We start from the raw sequence: 15,282 nt of genomic DNA on the forward strand, positions 1-15,282 counted from the left end.
GCTGGCTGCCCCACAGCAGAGCAGTGTGGGAACTGAACCCCTTATCATCACATCTCTCTGTACAGTTATCTACAAACTAAGCCACGCTGTATCCTCCTGTACTTAGAAAAGTAAATCTGGCAACTGGTATTATGCAAAACCGTGCTCAAGTAGAAGTCACACTCCCATATGTACATATTTCCTTAAATGATATTATTTTTGCTGATATTAAATGGTTATTAAGGAAAGGCAGAAACAGGAGGAGCCTCAATGTGAGTTAGCAAACATCACTGCTCAGGAAAGTGTCTGTGGTTTTTGTTATCTGTTCCTCATATATCTCGAAGAGATCAGAGCCCCAGAGGTGCTTCATCTCAGTTCACCTTATTAAAGCTGAGCATTTCGAGTCCCAGGCCACGACCACTGACGTGTTGGCCTCACTCTTAACAGCATCCTTGCTTCTTTGCAAGCTCAGAACCCAAAAGAACGTTCCCTCTTTTTTCTTCTCCTCCCACTGAGTTGACTCCCTGGAAGGAGCTGGAACTTTCTATCAGAAATTCAAAGATTCAAAATGTTTGAGCTCAGCAACGAACTCCAGCTGCTATTTCCCAAAGATCAAAGACCTCACTGCTCCATGTCCTTGCACAGTACAAGGAGCAAGGAGATCTGGACATGGAAGCAGAGAAGGTTAGAAATCAGGGATTACCACTTTTAGGGTAAATCCTTCATTTTTAGAACTTCAACTCGATGTGCTATCCTAGTTTTCCATGGCATACTTGCTGCTGGCAATATCCACAGTCTCCTCCTGGCAGCCTCCCATGTAGAACCAGCTCAAGTGAATCCACAACACAGGGCACCAATCTCTGTAACATCCAACCTCGAGGCTGCTACAATCAATTCCACCAGGCACAAAGATGGGTTCCAAATCAGTTCCTTGAAGCATTAAGCAGCAGCTTTGCTTAACTGAAGATGCAGAATAGCATATCTAACAAGAAAATACAGGGCAGACACAAACCTGAGCAGAGAACATGCTTTATTGAGAAGTAGATACAAGAACAGCACATTCTACCACATCATGGGAACAGGGTTTAGCTTCTGTACAAGAATGGCCTTCTTCCCTACTCCACAGATCTACTTTGTTGGATATTTTCATGAGTAGCTGTATTCAGTTACAATACAGGAGCAAAGGGCATGAGACAGCAAAATTCAGTAATGCCCACAAAGTACACATCATTGACTGATGATCTTTTTTTTTTTCTTTTTTCTTTTTTCTTTTTGTTTCTTTTTTTAAAGAGGCAGAGAAAGGCAGACAACCACCAGAAGGGCAATAGAGAACTTTTCCACACAAGGATGGGTCAGTGGTTAACAGGAAACAGCTCCTACCTACTGGTATGGTATGCTGCAAGTGCTTCACTTCAGTCACCATTCAACAAAAAAGCATTGGAAGGTTTCAATGAAATCAGCACTACATGATGCTGCCATCACCTACTCCAAGTGTGCCCCCTTCTTTTAATCACACTGGAGCCATATAGCAAACCTGTGGCACAAGGACAGTGGTTATACTTGAAAGCCATTGTATGTTAGTTTCATCTGGTGCTGCTGATGGGACAGAGAAAGTAAAAGCTTTCTTGTTTTACAAAGACAAACAAGGATGCACTGTCAGAGAAACAAACCATCCACACAGCTACGTGAAGCTGCCACCGATGCACAGAACATAAACTGTAGGCAATCCAACAACTGGTGATATTTGGATTTCAGAGTTTCTGTGGCTGTTTGGATAAGGCTAGCAAATATTTATCTGTAGTGAAGATTTTCATTTCTTCAATCTTGAGGGAAAAAAAAAAAAATCTTCCTCAATAGAAAGAGGCCTATGATCCCAAATCCCTCCAGTGAAATATACCCAACGGGCTGTTTCTGTGTGAAGGAACCCACCAACTCCAAGAGGAAAACCAGGCAAGCAGCAGGATGCAGTGACAGAGGTGTCTCCAACAGAAGTGGTACTGTTGTAGCTCCAGGAGCAAAACCAAGAGCAGCTCTATGAAGTTTATCAGACTGTGATATTCTCAGGCAGTCAGCTTGCACTCCTCTGGGATAACACTAACAATCACACCACTCACTTATAAGATACATAAGCTTCTGACTGCACAATCTTAACTATGTGAAGACCTGCTGTATAGTAGGAAAAACACTGCTTAAAGAGGTGGCATGTTGCTTTAGTAAAATTATTCCATGCATGGAATGGAACAGTCCATCAGACAGGACTAGTTAAAAATGCTGAAGTCAGTGTAAATGGCAGCTTGGTAGGAAAACAGCCTTTCTGCAAACAAGTGTTATTGGACCTTGTTCAAAAGCCACAGAAGTTACCTCTGTTACTTACAAAGCAAGGAACCTGAAGGAAGAAACAACCAGGTAACAGGACACAACACAACCTCATCGGAATAAGAACATGAGGGTAAGACCAGTGACTGGACAGGTACAGTACCAGATATCAGAACTCCTTGGGCCAGTGCTACTAGGAGCTTCGTTTGGGTCCTATACAGATCCAATCCTTGCAACCTCATTGAGGCCGAAACATAAAGTTCCTCAGAACTAGCTTCTGGTGTGCACAAAAGATCCGGGCCAGAACAGTACCAAGGGGAGCTGATCTTTTGGGAGGGTACTGTACCAGCCAATCACAACAGCAACAGGTACAACAGAGATCCCGAGGGTACTTCCTACTGCTGGGGTTCACTGGCTTCAGGAGTGACAGACAGTTAAGTTCCCTTAGGAGGGGTCCATTTCAAACAGCTGGGATCCATTATCTTATTGCTGTTGGATCTTTTTGCCTCTTTGGCTATCCATTCATCAATCAGATCCTGAGGAGAAGAGCACGAAAGGGTGGGTTAAAACAAACAGGCTGTGATGAGAGAATTATCCAAAGTACAACACCAAACATCAAAGTCCAGAAATCTGATTAGCCCACTCCATTACTGCTGAGCATGTCAAAAATAACTTCTCTTCCATAGCACTTTCTAGAAGCACTTCCAACCACACTGATAAGGCTACTTGTAGCTACAAAGCTTCAGGAAAGAGCACGTCAGTGAGAGAAACTGTCCTATCTTTGGGGGTTTATAAATCACTTGTCTAATGAGCATATAAACAGGACACATTCAGGATTCATTTCACTACTGTGCATCCATTTCCTCAATAAATGTTAGGCATGATGAGGAGCAAGAGAAGAATGACAATTCATTTCCCCAAAAGCTGCTTACAATGAACAATGTTATTCCATACGTTAAAAAAATGTCAGTCTATACTGCCTATTTCTACACTACTAAAGAATCATGCTGAATGCCAGTGCTGCACTTTACAGATACTGCGTTTCAAAATGATGGTGCTCCCTGCTGTAATGGGAAGCCCCAGCACCAAACAAAGATAACACTGACTTCATTAGTTCATGTGAATCTAACAGCTAAATAGGAGGAAATAAAGGTGCAGAGAGAGCTACAAGAAACCTTACCTGTCTTTTTAGGACCAGGTGTTTTCCCTTCCAGTACTTCAGCATCTGCAGTGCCTGCAATGTACTCACAATGTCGACAGGGTTTACTGCAGTCTCCTGGCTGATTTCTGCAAACCAGTATCAGTTTAGGTTAGAACAGAAACAAATTCCACTGCAACAGTCTGACAGTTAGTTTCAACTAAAGTCTTAGGCATCACATTTGAAGTGATAAACACAAAATGCCTTGCAGATATTAAGGAGGCATGTGCAGTACTATTGCTGCTGCCTGACCTGAAGCCTGACTGCTCTGGTTATCTGTAGCACTGTTACACAACTTGTCTGTGGTCAATTCACTTGTAAAATATTTGAAAGTTTTTAATATTTTTATAAGAAGAAGTCGGTACACACTTTAAGAACTCATCAAGTTGGATTATTTTTGCTGTTGGATGGACTAAAAAGGAGCAATACCCAAACAAAGGAACATTCCACCAACTGTGCTGCTACACAGACACGTGCATCAATGCAGTGAGCATGACCTGTCTCATATTTGAGGTTGCACAGGCATGCTCCTGAACCAGCTTGTTTAGGTTGAAATTATACCTTTTATAGAGATCTCTTTTCCTTGGAAATTATGCAGGTAACGAAGGAGAACTTCCTTCCAGTAGCTCCGGTAGCTGATGAGACCCAAATCAGACAGAGGTCGCTCTGGAGAGCCAACTTTTTCTTCTACTTTAGAAAGCAAATAGCCTGTAAAGAAAAGGAGATTTATTTCTCCTTCCTAAACGACTCCCTCCTGACTGCTACACTCTTCAGAACGAGAAGAAATCAGCTCTAATAAAAACTGCTACACATCTAACAGATATGTTAGATACTGGTGTGAAATCATTATACCAAACTGAGTATTTCCAGAATGATTCCCTTTATACTTACTGAAGTCAATGAGCATCTTGCCATAGCCTTGCCTCATGTACTGGGGCATTGTCAGGATACAAGAGACATTGTAATTGAGAAAAGAATTCTTCTCCTAAAAAAATCAATACACAGAACAAATTAACAAGTCTAGATCTGCACAAACAACAGGCTATATCATAATCCTAACAGACAGAACGAGCCTGTACAACTGATTCAATACAAGGTGAAAGCAGCAATTTCAGAAATACCTGCCTAGCAACCAGTAACACAATCATCTTTCAGCTACCAGGCTGGCTTAGCATCTGACTTTATCAGCCAGTGGGTGTTTGGTGCACAATGTAAAGCTCAGGATGGCAGCATGTGGAGCTGTACAAGAGAAGCAGCCACTTGCACTCTCACTACCACTTCTAACAGGTTTATATGCAAGAAGAAAGCAACCAACCTTGGAGAAATATCCTATCAGGTGGCAGCCAGTGTTGTCAGCTTCTGTCATGACATAGAAGAGGAAGGGTTCAACATCATAATACAATGTTTTATGGTCCAAGAAAAGTTTTGCCAGCAGACATAGGTTTTGACAGTAGATCTAGAAACAAAAGGAGAGTGTGAACAAAAACAGACATACATGGGAAATACAGAGAAAGTTCTGCATCATCTGAGAAATGACATGGAGCCTTTCAGATAGAGCAGCTGGACTGGGGAACAATCCCATTTATGAAGAAACTTGATAAGGTGAAATTTGCAAGGTTGGAATTTCTGTTTGTGATACCAATCTCTGAATGCTCAAAACATCACATCCTCAGTGAAGGGAAACAGAAGGTTGGACCTCTGCTTGTTTGTGTTAATCCCATGCTTCAAGGTCAACTGTGGTAAATAGAAAAGCCTCCTCCCAACTTCCGGCAGTGCAAAATTTAGCTGTGAATCTGTTCTTCTGTTCTTCCCTCTGAAGCCTCCAGGATTGGACACACCTACAGACTGCTGCTACCTAGCACTGAACCTGTGGTTGCAGATTCATCTTCTACCCTTCAATTGAGGGTCAAGGTCACCCTCTGCAATGTTAGCCTACTTTCCACTCTAACACAAGTTTGAACGTTCTCAGCTGAATGAGAGATGCAATAGCAATGTACTGAGGCCACACACAGAAGCTCCCCATTCATTTTAAGAAAGGGATCCTGGCATAAGCCCCCAAAAGCTATTGATCCAACACAGTGCAAGAGAACAGATGAAACTGCTTGTGCACAACAGCAATGAGGAATAACCACAATGAAAATGCAGACAAAACAAACATCAGAATTATAAGAATGGACAGACCAGCCTGCAGTACCCTTTCTACCATTAGAGAGAGAAAGGGCCATTTGCATCCTGTTTCTCTACAGAAAAAGCAGTGCTAGGCCTATTAATACAATTAATTACCTTGTTCTTTTTTCCATCGACTTCAAAAACTGAAATGGAGCCTTTGCGGTAGATTTCATCACCTGGTGGATGTTTCCAAACACATTTTGCCTATGACAAGTAAACAAAATTAGGGGGACACTACTGTTTTAAAGGCAGAAGAGGTTACAACAGCTGCTGGATACACCAAGAAACACGCAGACCTTTTAAATTTAATTCTAGGTCCCATTTCTGAGCCTCTGTAACCCACTGAACAGACCAGAAATCAAGCCTGCATCTAGGAAAACTTTCTTTCAAAATGACTCAGAATCTCCTCACCTCCCAAAGTGAACTGACAGCAGTGATAACGTTTAAAAACATCTGCATGCTCACGTCTGATTTGAAGCTCAGGAATCAGAGATCTTTCCCAGCCCTTACCATGTGTCTGCGCAGTATTGTCTGGCTCTTCATGTATTTGAGGCAGAACTCACACATGTAGAGACGTCCCAGACGAGCGTACTCCTCTGGGTAGGGAGAATGATACCAGGTGTCCAGTTCATAGCGGCCAAAAGCGATGGTTTTAATCATATTGCTGCCTTCTGTGATCTGGCCTTGGAGCCGCAACTTTTCCTATGGATGAAATACATGAACAGCTATTAAAAAATGTTTTAAAGGGATGCTGAGAGGAAGAGGCTGTATTTATTTCCCTCAAGGACATCCTTCACTTCGAGTCTGTGACCTAATGACATCTCTCACAAACCCCTTCTCAAGTAAATTCAGCCTGAGCCCTGTTCACAAGCACTAGCTAGTGGTGGAAGAAGGACTCAGAAAACATCTTTAAATACTTCTTCCCTCAACTGGAAGGAGAGATACAGCTTAACTCTCAGCCTTGAGATATCCCAGATACCACTGCCACTGGTAAGCATCAAAGAATCTTTTGGTTCATTTCTGGAGATGGGAGGCAGCTTTAAAGAGCATCTACAGAAGCCTCAGCCACAAGATAAGGTTTTTAACCCCATTCCACAGTCACCAGTTACTGTCAAGATACCTTCTGTCTTTCATTTCTAATCATACCTTTGCTGCTGTTTCCACAGGTGAAGCCTTCCATTCCCTCACTGAAAAGATATACCTATTAAACGAAGCTGTTACTAATTATTCCTCATCCAAGGCACTGTAGCATTCATCTCTGCAGATGGTTGGGTCCACCTATACTTTCAGATTTACTTTCAGTAAACCTACTGAATGATTTCAGCATCATACCTACTCTAACTTTGCTGACTCGGCTGGGCTGTGGGCGCTCACCTCACAGTAGATTCTATCTGCACAAGTACAACACAACCCCCAAACCATTCACATTTCTGAACAACTATGAGCTAGAAGGCTTACCAGGTCCTCAGATGCCCGTGCTTGTGCTCTTCGGAAAAGCTCAAGGTCATACTCACTAGTCAGGTTCTCAAGAAGAGGTTCCCTAGTATTGCCATAGGTTTGCCTGTGTTCCTAGAGCAAAAAAAAAAACAAAAACAAAAAAGGAGTTTTCACTGCTATACTAAGCCGTTGAATTTTGCACCTTTTTTTAACTGAAAATGTTGCAGGATAACCACTTAGTGTTTTCATTCCAGACACAAAGGAATGAAAGAATTGCTGCTTTTACCATGTATTTTTCTTTTTGCTCCTTGCTTAGTCCCGAATTCCTCTTCTTCCTGAGTTCAGCTACTTTCTCTTTGTATCGAAGCTGTCTCTCTGTTGGTGCCTGAAAAAAAAACCAGTTGGAAAGCTTCATTAGTCTTCATGCACTTCAAATATTCACCTGCACCTCTTCTGAAGGAACTCTGTGTTGGCTTCTATTTTATCAGGTTTGTTGTCTCCAAACCAAATCCTGCATGCACGAGACAGCACTTCAGGTATAACACAGATAAGTAAAATGGAAATTTTTTCTACTTTATGTACTCTGCCTTTGTCAACACACCTCGGTCCCACAAGACAGGGTGCATTCCTTATGCACTGCTTAATCACGTGGAAAAAAGCTCACTGCTGACTCATCAAGTCACCCTGACTCTCAATCAAGCCTCATTTGAATTGAGAAACATGATTTCCCTGCTGGAATTATGCAGAGTAAAATGGTGGCATGCAGGTCTGCAGAAATCCTGCTCATACACATGAAAGCACACAGAAAAGACCATCGTGAGAACAACTCCAACCTTCTCTGTAATATTACTGCCCAAAGTCACCTCTTGGCTCTCACTAGCTGTTCCAGGCTCTTACTGAAGGGAGAAAATGAATTTCCCCTGCTGAAACAAACTGGAGATTGCAAAAGGGAATCTCAGGACTTAGCACAATAGCTTAACTAAGAGGTAAGGAAGGGAGATCAAGTTAAAGTTGCTGTCCTAGAAACACAACTGAGTTTTTTCCACTCTTTACTGAGCAGCCACCCCACGACGTGCAGACTGCCCACCTGGTGCCTGGTGGCATGCCTGTTGTTGTCGTCCTGCCGATGGGCCAGCATTCTCTCCTCAATCTGTTTGTCCCGGCTCTGTGCTCGCACCTGGAAGTCAAAACTCCTCTGTCAGCACTGCAGCAAACTACCATCAGAGCTTCCATATTGTCCATTTCTCTGTTTAGGTAGATTTTCTAACATGTAATTTATAAATTATTTGACACACAACGAATGCTGCTGTCTTACAGCTAAGGACATCAGTGGAACACATTATTTCCTGTGCACAAACAAGTCTTTTTTGTTCTACAAAAGCATAAGGAAGATAAAACAGAAGACTTCACTACCTTGCACTCATCTGCTGACAGATTGTGATACAGTGGGCATCCTGATATGGAGAAGTGCCGCTCGTGTTTTCCAGTTAGGTGTCCTGTAAGGAATCAGGAAAAAGAGAAAGCTTTTAACATATGATCATAACTGTAGCCCAGAAGGTCAGATACTGCATACGGGCTTCTCAAGAGAGGTAACTCCATTTATTAACACTGTGATAGGAGGAAAACATTTCATGGTTTGTGGCTATAAGAAAGGATACAAACTATAAGAACAAAGAAGGAAAATCCTTTCCACACTAACTCGAAAGCTGCACTCCATGCAAGCAGCCAGGTATATTAGATAACTGCATTCATTTGTCACTGAGAACCTTTTTTTTGTCTGAGATCAATGCCCTCACCTACAAGGCTCTGCATTCTCCTCCCACACCTGTGCTCACTCACTCACTCTCCTAACTTGCTCTTTATCCCATCATCCCCTGAACACCTCTAGACAATAAAGATATAGCTGTGGATATGCTCCATAACTCCTCTCTATACCCACTTCTCAGTACTGTTTCTGATTCCAAGCAACTGCCTATTATTATGCTGTATAAGTCAACGGAGGGGGGCTTCATATCACCACAGGAAGGCAAAAAAAATAAAAAATCAACAGATCAATCCTGGAACTGAAATTACCTAAAGAGTTACAACCAGGAGTGGGACATTTCATGTTGAAATTGTAGCTTTCATGGAAGCGGCGGCGCTTAGGGCGGTGAGACAGGTCACTTCCAGAATCCTTCATGGACATGTCCTTGGCAATGCTCTCATCATGGGATACATTTGGACTGGAGATATCAATATCAGACTCTGAGGAAGGGGCATTCCCGGTGGGGGTACGAGGTGGAGACTCATCGTGATCCGCTGCATTTTTAGTGTCTGAACAAGGATCAAGATGTTACAAATTTGCCAGAAAAAAGCTTTCAAAAAAAAAATACGTAAAGCAATTCTGGATAGCTGTCTCAAACCCTCTAACCTGAGGATATCACACTGTGTCCAGAGAACGGAGCTGCATATCCTTTCCAACAGCATTTTGCAAGCTCTCAGCACCTCACTGTGTCTACGTACCTCTGTCAGAAAAGTCAACCACTTGCTCTGTTTCTGATCCAGACGAGCGGGTCTGCCGGAGTGGGTATTTCTTTGGAGTTACAGGGGCAGGCTGCTGCTGGCTGCGGGTCACCCTCCTCGTGGAATAGACTGGTTCTTCTGCTCCAAATGACGGCGGATTGCGAACCGGGCTGGAATCTAATTTCATGGAAATGCCATAATTACACCCACAGTAAGCACTGAATGCCAGTGAACTGCCTCACACGTGCTCTGATAACACCAACATCTGATAGGGTATCAGCACAGGATTCTGTGCAGTCACTGCATATTACCACAGAGATATGATATATTCTTCTAAGATTAAATCATCACTTTTACAAACACTGATGGATCTGGAATTAGATTCACATTCTCTGAGATGATAACTGAATCAATTGGGAATTACAGACAGCTCCCATCCAGAACACTTGTAGTGTGCAACTTAGATAACAACTATCAGCATTTAGAAAACCCTTGAGAATATCAAAGCTACTTCTGGTATGGAAGTACATTTGGGACATCACTATGGTTTTACAAAGACATGCTGCTCATAAGACATTAAAACAGATTATTCTGCATGAAAACAATGCATTCATATCCTAACAGTATATCATAGGCATCCCACATACCAACCCAAATCACTCCTCCTCCTGTTTTTGAGGCCTAACCACCAGATGACTGTGCACATAAGTTTTTTACCGACAAGAAAATCCATCACAAAACAGCATATGCACAGATGGAAGGAACAAATTTACCTACTGTCATTTTCTTAATAACTAACAGCCTAGGAATTGCTATCCTAAAGCTAAAAATGAGGAGGTGGACACATGCTTCCTTTTTTAAATTGGGTGTAAAAGTAGAAGCATGCAAAATTTGTTGACATTTATTGCATCAGCAAATCTTGAAAACACATCTTCCCTTGCTGTATAGAAAACCCCAAAGAAACAAAGCAAACGACAGCAACTTTTATGCCTAAATGCTCCCTCTCTAGCTTGTCTATATAGTTATGTTTAACTAATAAAATAAGTTTACAGAGTTCTTACATAAACCAGGCAAAGCAGAATCATGGGTTCATAGAATCATAGAATCACCAAGGTTGGAAAAGACCCAAAGATCACCCAGCCCAACCATCCACCCATCACCAATAGTTTCACTAAACCACATCCCTCAACACAACGGGTTTGATTTCTACCTCCCATAATATAGAAACAGCTTTACTTTTAGAACTGAGGATGCTCAAGTTTTCCTTTCAGCCACCAGTGTGATCCTTACGTTACGCAACCTCACATGCATGCAATCTGCAGTCAGAAAGACTGGGTTTTACTAAGATACAATAAAACCCAATGAAAAAAGTTACATATTCGCATTTGGTTTTAATCTGTGAAAGTGAACGTGGAGTGAACCGAGCCTCCTGCCAGTGGTGTGTTGAAGGAAATACATCTTCACCTTGGGAGCTCTGGCTGAGCCTGGCTGAGGAGCGGGTCACACGGGCGGATCGCCGCGATGTGGCGTCGCTTTCAGAGCTGTCTGTATGCTCCGGATCCGTGGAGAAATCAGAGTCTTCTGTTCCATCCGAGCTGCTGCCCGCATTCCTCTGCAACAACGCAGACAAGGATGTTAGCAGGGATGCGCTTAAACTTGCACGCCATCCTATTAAACCACACGGAAAGCACGTGGTGATAGATAATGTTGAGTTGACACAGAATCACAGAATCACCAAGGTTGGAAAAGACCTAAAAGATCATCCAACCCTTCACCTATTACCAATAGCTCCCACTAAACCATGTCCCTCGAATGGCCAGAGTTGGAAGGGACCTCAAGGATGATGAAGCTCCAACCCCCTGCCACACGCAGGGCCACCAACCTCCACATTTCACACCAGCCCAGGCTGCCCAGGGCCCCATCCAACCTGGCCTTGAACACCTCCAGGGATGGACGGGGCATCCACAGCCTCTCTGGGCAGCTGTTCCAGCACCTCACCGCTCTCGTAGTAAAGAAATCATTCAGACTAATAATTTCACGCCAGAGAAAAAAAGCCTTTTGTGTCATCCATAACAGCATCGTCACCCTGAAGGCCCTGAAGTGGGGCACAGCGGAGGGGTGGTGGGGAAACAGAGGGGTTCTGCCAGGGGATGCGTTGGTTGTGCATCGCTGAGAGCAATACGGGCTCGGAAAACAACGGAGGGGAGCACAGCAGGCAGCGAACACGGCTGGCAGGCAGTGAACACGGCTGAAGTCACCTGAGGCCGCAGGCGTGGCCTCTGTGAGGAGAGCAGCCCTGAGGAAAGAGGCGGGAACGGCAGCCGAGCCCCTCAGAGCGCACACCGCCCTGCGCCGCTTTGTTTTGCGTTCAACAGCGACTCGCCGTCCTCAGCCAATCATTACGCGCGTGGGTGGGGCCGAAAAGGCGATTCCGCCAATGGGAGCTCGAGGAGAGAAGTAGCATGCCGGTAGGGTGTGACTGACAGCGGGCGACAGCCAATCACTGAGAGGTTCGCTCCCAAAGAAACATCCACCCCGGGGGCGGAGTGGGATGGGGGAAGGGGGGAACAAGGCACGCGCAGGGAGGTGACCGTTGGGAGCGGAGATGGGCAGCCACGGAAGCCAATCAGCAGCCAGCCCGGCAAGACAGCCCAGCCAATACGCCGCCGGTTCTTCAACCATCTGTCCAATGGGAGAAACCGAGAGGAAGGCCGCGCTGCAGGCGGGGGGGAGGAAAAGGGTAACCGTTGGGGGCGATGAGTGACGGGCGGGGCGGCCAATCAGCGTTGCGCGGGACTCTGCGACAGCCAATGAGGGAGCGAGTAGGGCGGGCGCGGGGGGCTGAAGGCCGCTATTTTCCCCCCAGTTTTCTACCCGTAAGAGGTAACTGGAAGGGACGGGAAAGCTGGGAAGCTGCATTCCTGAACCCACCGCTCCCTCCCCGGCCACCTCCCCGGCTCCGCTCACCTTCCTGCGCGGCATCCTCGGAGGGGGCGGGGGCAGCGAGGCTGCCTGGTCCCCGGCGCCCCCGGCTCGTGAAGCGGCGGTGGCCGCCGTGTTAGTGCCGGCGGGCTCCGTGGTGACGGCCGTGTCGCCCGCCCTACGGCACGTCTGCTCCGGCGGCGCCAGCGCGCTCCCGCCGCCAGCCCTGCTCCCCGCTCGGTCCCTCACGCTTCCGCCGGGACACGGCCCACACCCCCTTGTCACGTGACCCCGCGCGAGCCTCACGCCAGCGGGAGCCGCCATCTTTGTTTGGGCATTCCAGCGGCGAAGTCGATGGCGGCCATCTTGGTTTTGGGCAGAGGGGCTCTAGGCGGGAATCGGGGCGGTGGCGGCGGCCATGTTGAGCGAGGGCGTGAAGTCAACGAGCACCGCGGACCTCCGCGGGCGCCATCTTGGAGCCGGGCAGAAGCGCGCCGTCGGGGTGATGGAGTGATTGGGTGGAGGAAAGGCGGTGAGTCCCCGTTGATTTTACGGCGGAGGCGGGGAGCGGCTGCCGGCCCTCCTCGTCAGGGGGTGCCGCCGTCTGCCCTGCGCACGGCCTTGCCTGGGCCGCGGCTGCTCGTTGTGGCGGGCGGGCCTGGGCGGGCCCTGCAGGCCTGAGGCGCTCGGGGCCTCCTCCTCCTTCCCTCCCCTCTGCTCCTTTCCTCAGAGCTTTCCGTCGGTTAACCTTTCTCTTCTCCTCAGGGGGAGGTTTCTGTACGTGTGTGTCGAGATTTACCCGTGTGTTTCTCTCCCAGCTCGGCTTCCTGCAGCACGGATGCGGTTTTCCTTCAGCCCGTTTGGTCAGACGTGTGATCTCTTTGCAGCTATGGTTATCTTTAGGGATTATCGAATTCTTGGGGTTTAATCCTATAATCCCGTGTCACACTTAGTCATGCGAGTCACGACGCTTCTTTCGTTGCCAGTTGTTGCTGTGAGGTGTGCTGGATCTGTGGAATGCTGGAAGGCAAACCTGGAGGAACCTGAGGGAGCTGGGCTTGTTCAGCCTGGAGAAAAGAAGGCTGGGGGGGTGACCTGATTGCAGCCTTTAGTACAAACAGGAGGGGAATCAACTCTTTGAAAGGGGAAATAACAGCAGGACAAGGGGAAATGGTTGGAAGTTGAGGGAGGGAAGATTGAGGTTGAATGTCAGGGGGAAGTTCTTTGCTATGAGAGTGGTGAGGTGCTGGAACAGCTGCCCAGAGAGGCTGTGGATGCCCCGTCCATCCCTGGAGGTGTTCAAGGCCAGGTTGGATGGGGCCCTGGGCAGCCTGGGCTGGTGTGAAATGTGGAGGTTGGTGGCCCTGCATGTGGCAGGGGGTTGGAGATTCATCATCTTGAGGTCCTTTCCAACCCTGGCCATTCTGTGATGCTGTGAGGAACTCAGGCGGAAAGTCTGCTTTTGCCTAAAAGGAGAGGAATGGGAAGCTGTGTGTGCGGTATGTGAGCTGGGAACATTTGCATTGGTGGCAAATAAGGATACTTTTGGTGTAAACGTTTTGCACACTCATCCCCTGAACAACTCTATTCATAGGAATCTGGGGATTTGAGTGTCTCAATTTGCAGCAGGAAAGCACTGCAGGAACGCAGCAATTCTTCCAACTTCATGAGAGGAATGGACTGACAGAAACTCAAGCGTGTCTCAAATTGCATTTGACCCCAACATCTCATGAGTGCTATGCTGTCGGGCTGTTAGACTGACCTGAAATGCTTAGTTTAAAATATGATCTGTGTGCAACTAAAGCTGTTGCCTGAAAGGGCAATAGGAATGGGAATAGAGGAAAGCAACACACTTCTCCTTAATAGATGGAAAAGGGAAGCGTTGGTCTGAATACATCATAGCTGTTGGTGAGACCTTGCTGGAGTGAATGTGCATCATGTTGCAAACTGATGAAGGGCTTTAATGGAAATGGAGAGCAGTCAGGGGCAATGAAAAAGCTTTTAAAAGGCTTATCGAGTGCATCATCTTTTTTCTTTTTTTTTTTTAATCTTTTTCTTACATTAAGTAGAATCTGTCTGTGTTAAAAGAACTACAATTAGCTTAAAAGGTGGTTTCAGAGTAACATAATTGGACTTTGTAAGTATCCAAATTGAATTACAGGTTTGCTTGGATGAAAAGAATGGAGAATGTGATGCCTGTGTAAATTCAAAGGGTTACAAGTTACCACATCCCAGTGAAAGAGTTGCTTGTCAATGGTTGCTGAAGGATTCCTCTTCTGTAAGCAATGCATCATGTGAGGGCTACATCTTTTAAGTATATTGGATAAAACAAGAAAAGCATTAACTTCTAGCTGTCACTGCAGTTCTAAAATAACAAGTTAAGTATTAATGCATATTAGCAGGACTTCTCACCATCAGCAGGATGTTATTGGAAAAACAAAGCAGACAAGCAGAGGTGGGTGGTGCTTAATAACTTTCCTGGAGGTGGCAGTCGTTGAATAGAAGCCAGGAATCCAGTTCCCCATGAGGTCTGATCCTGTTCTGCTATTTAAAATGGCAATGCAAACAGTCCTCTGTGCAGTTTGAATTGATGTAACTCTACACTACCCAGTGTGTTTATACTGTAAGGTGGTAATGATGAGAGATGATGGCTTTACATCTGTGGAACTCTCTCATGCTATAAGAAAAATAGTGGTCAGGTTGTGTTATCATAGAATGGCCTGGGTTGAAAAGGACCACGATGAGCATCTGGTTCCAAC

At 45.7% G+C, this 15,282-nt stretch overlaps 2 protein-coding genes across 7 annotated transcripts in view; one reads left to right on the forward strand and one right to left on the reverse strand.

Annotated features, from left to right (window-relative positions):
- Positions 1-991: 991 nt before the first annotated feature.
- KAT7 (lysine acetyltransferase 7) lies at positions 992-12,854 on the reverse strand. The gene is made up of 15 exons (XM_031600841.2): positions 12,569-12,854; positions 11,066-11,213; positions 9,602-9,778; positions 9,173-9,412; positions 8,513-8,595; positions 8,187-8,276; positions 7,386-7,484; positions 7,121-7,231; positions 6,173-6,364; positions 5,777-5,866; positions 4,809-4,949; positions 4,385-4,478; positions 4,055-4,201; positions 3,476-3,582; positions 992-2,831 (listed from the first exon to the last, which is right to left on the reverse strand). The coding sequence occupies exons 1-15, from the start codon at positions 12,845-12,847 to the stop codon at positions 2,730-2,732; spliced, it is 2,100 nt and encodes a 699-aa protein (XP_031456701.1). The 5' UTR covers positions 12,848-12,854; the 3' UTR covers positions 992-2,729.
- Positions 12,855-12,922: 68 nt separating this feature from the next.
- The window catches only part of FAM117A (family with sequence similarity 117 member A), a 28,900-nt gene continuing 26,540 nt past the window's right edge, over positions 12,923-15,282 (forward strand). For 3 of the 6 annotated variants that reach the window (XM_090125193.1, XM_090125195.1, XM_031600845.2), the window contains exon 1: positions 13,137-13,386. The gene's annotated coding sequence lies outside the window, so the exon portion shown is untranslated. Of the gene's footprint in view, positions 13,056-13,136; positions 13,387-15,282 lie in introns of those variants that run through there. The other 3 variants (XM_090125197.1, XM_090125194.1, XM_031600842.2) reach the window with 3 other exon arrangements.

Source organism: Phasianus colchicus, chromosome 26 (genome assembly GCF_987193195.1).
Source record: "Phasianus colchicus chromosome 26, bPhaCol1.hap1.1, whole genome shotgun sequence".
In the NCBI taxonomy this organism is placed as follows: Eukaryota; Metazoa; Chordata; class Aves; order Galliformes; family Phasianidae; genus Phasianus; species Phasianus colchicus.

Bases quoted from the DNA above. Each gene is read 5' to 3' on its own strand.
- KAT7 (XM_031600841.2), bottom strand. From the start codon at position 12,847: ATGGCGGCTCCCGCTGGCGTGAGGCTCGCGCGGGGTCACGTGACAAGG. The intron at 9,779-11,065 runs GTGAAGATGTAT...CCATGAAATTAG, and splicing joins GCTCAGCCAGAGCTCCCAAG to ATTCCAGCCCGGTTCGCAAT. The intron at 9,413-9,601 runs GTACGTAGACAC...ATCCTTGTTCAG, and splicing joins GGTTGACTTTTCTGACAGAG to ACACTAAAAATGCAGCGGAT.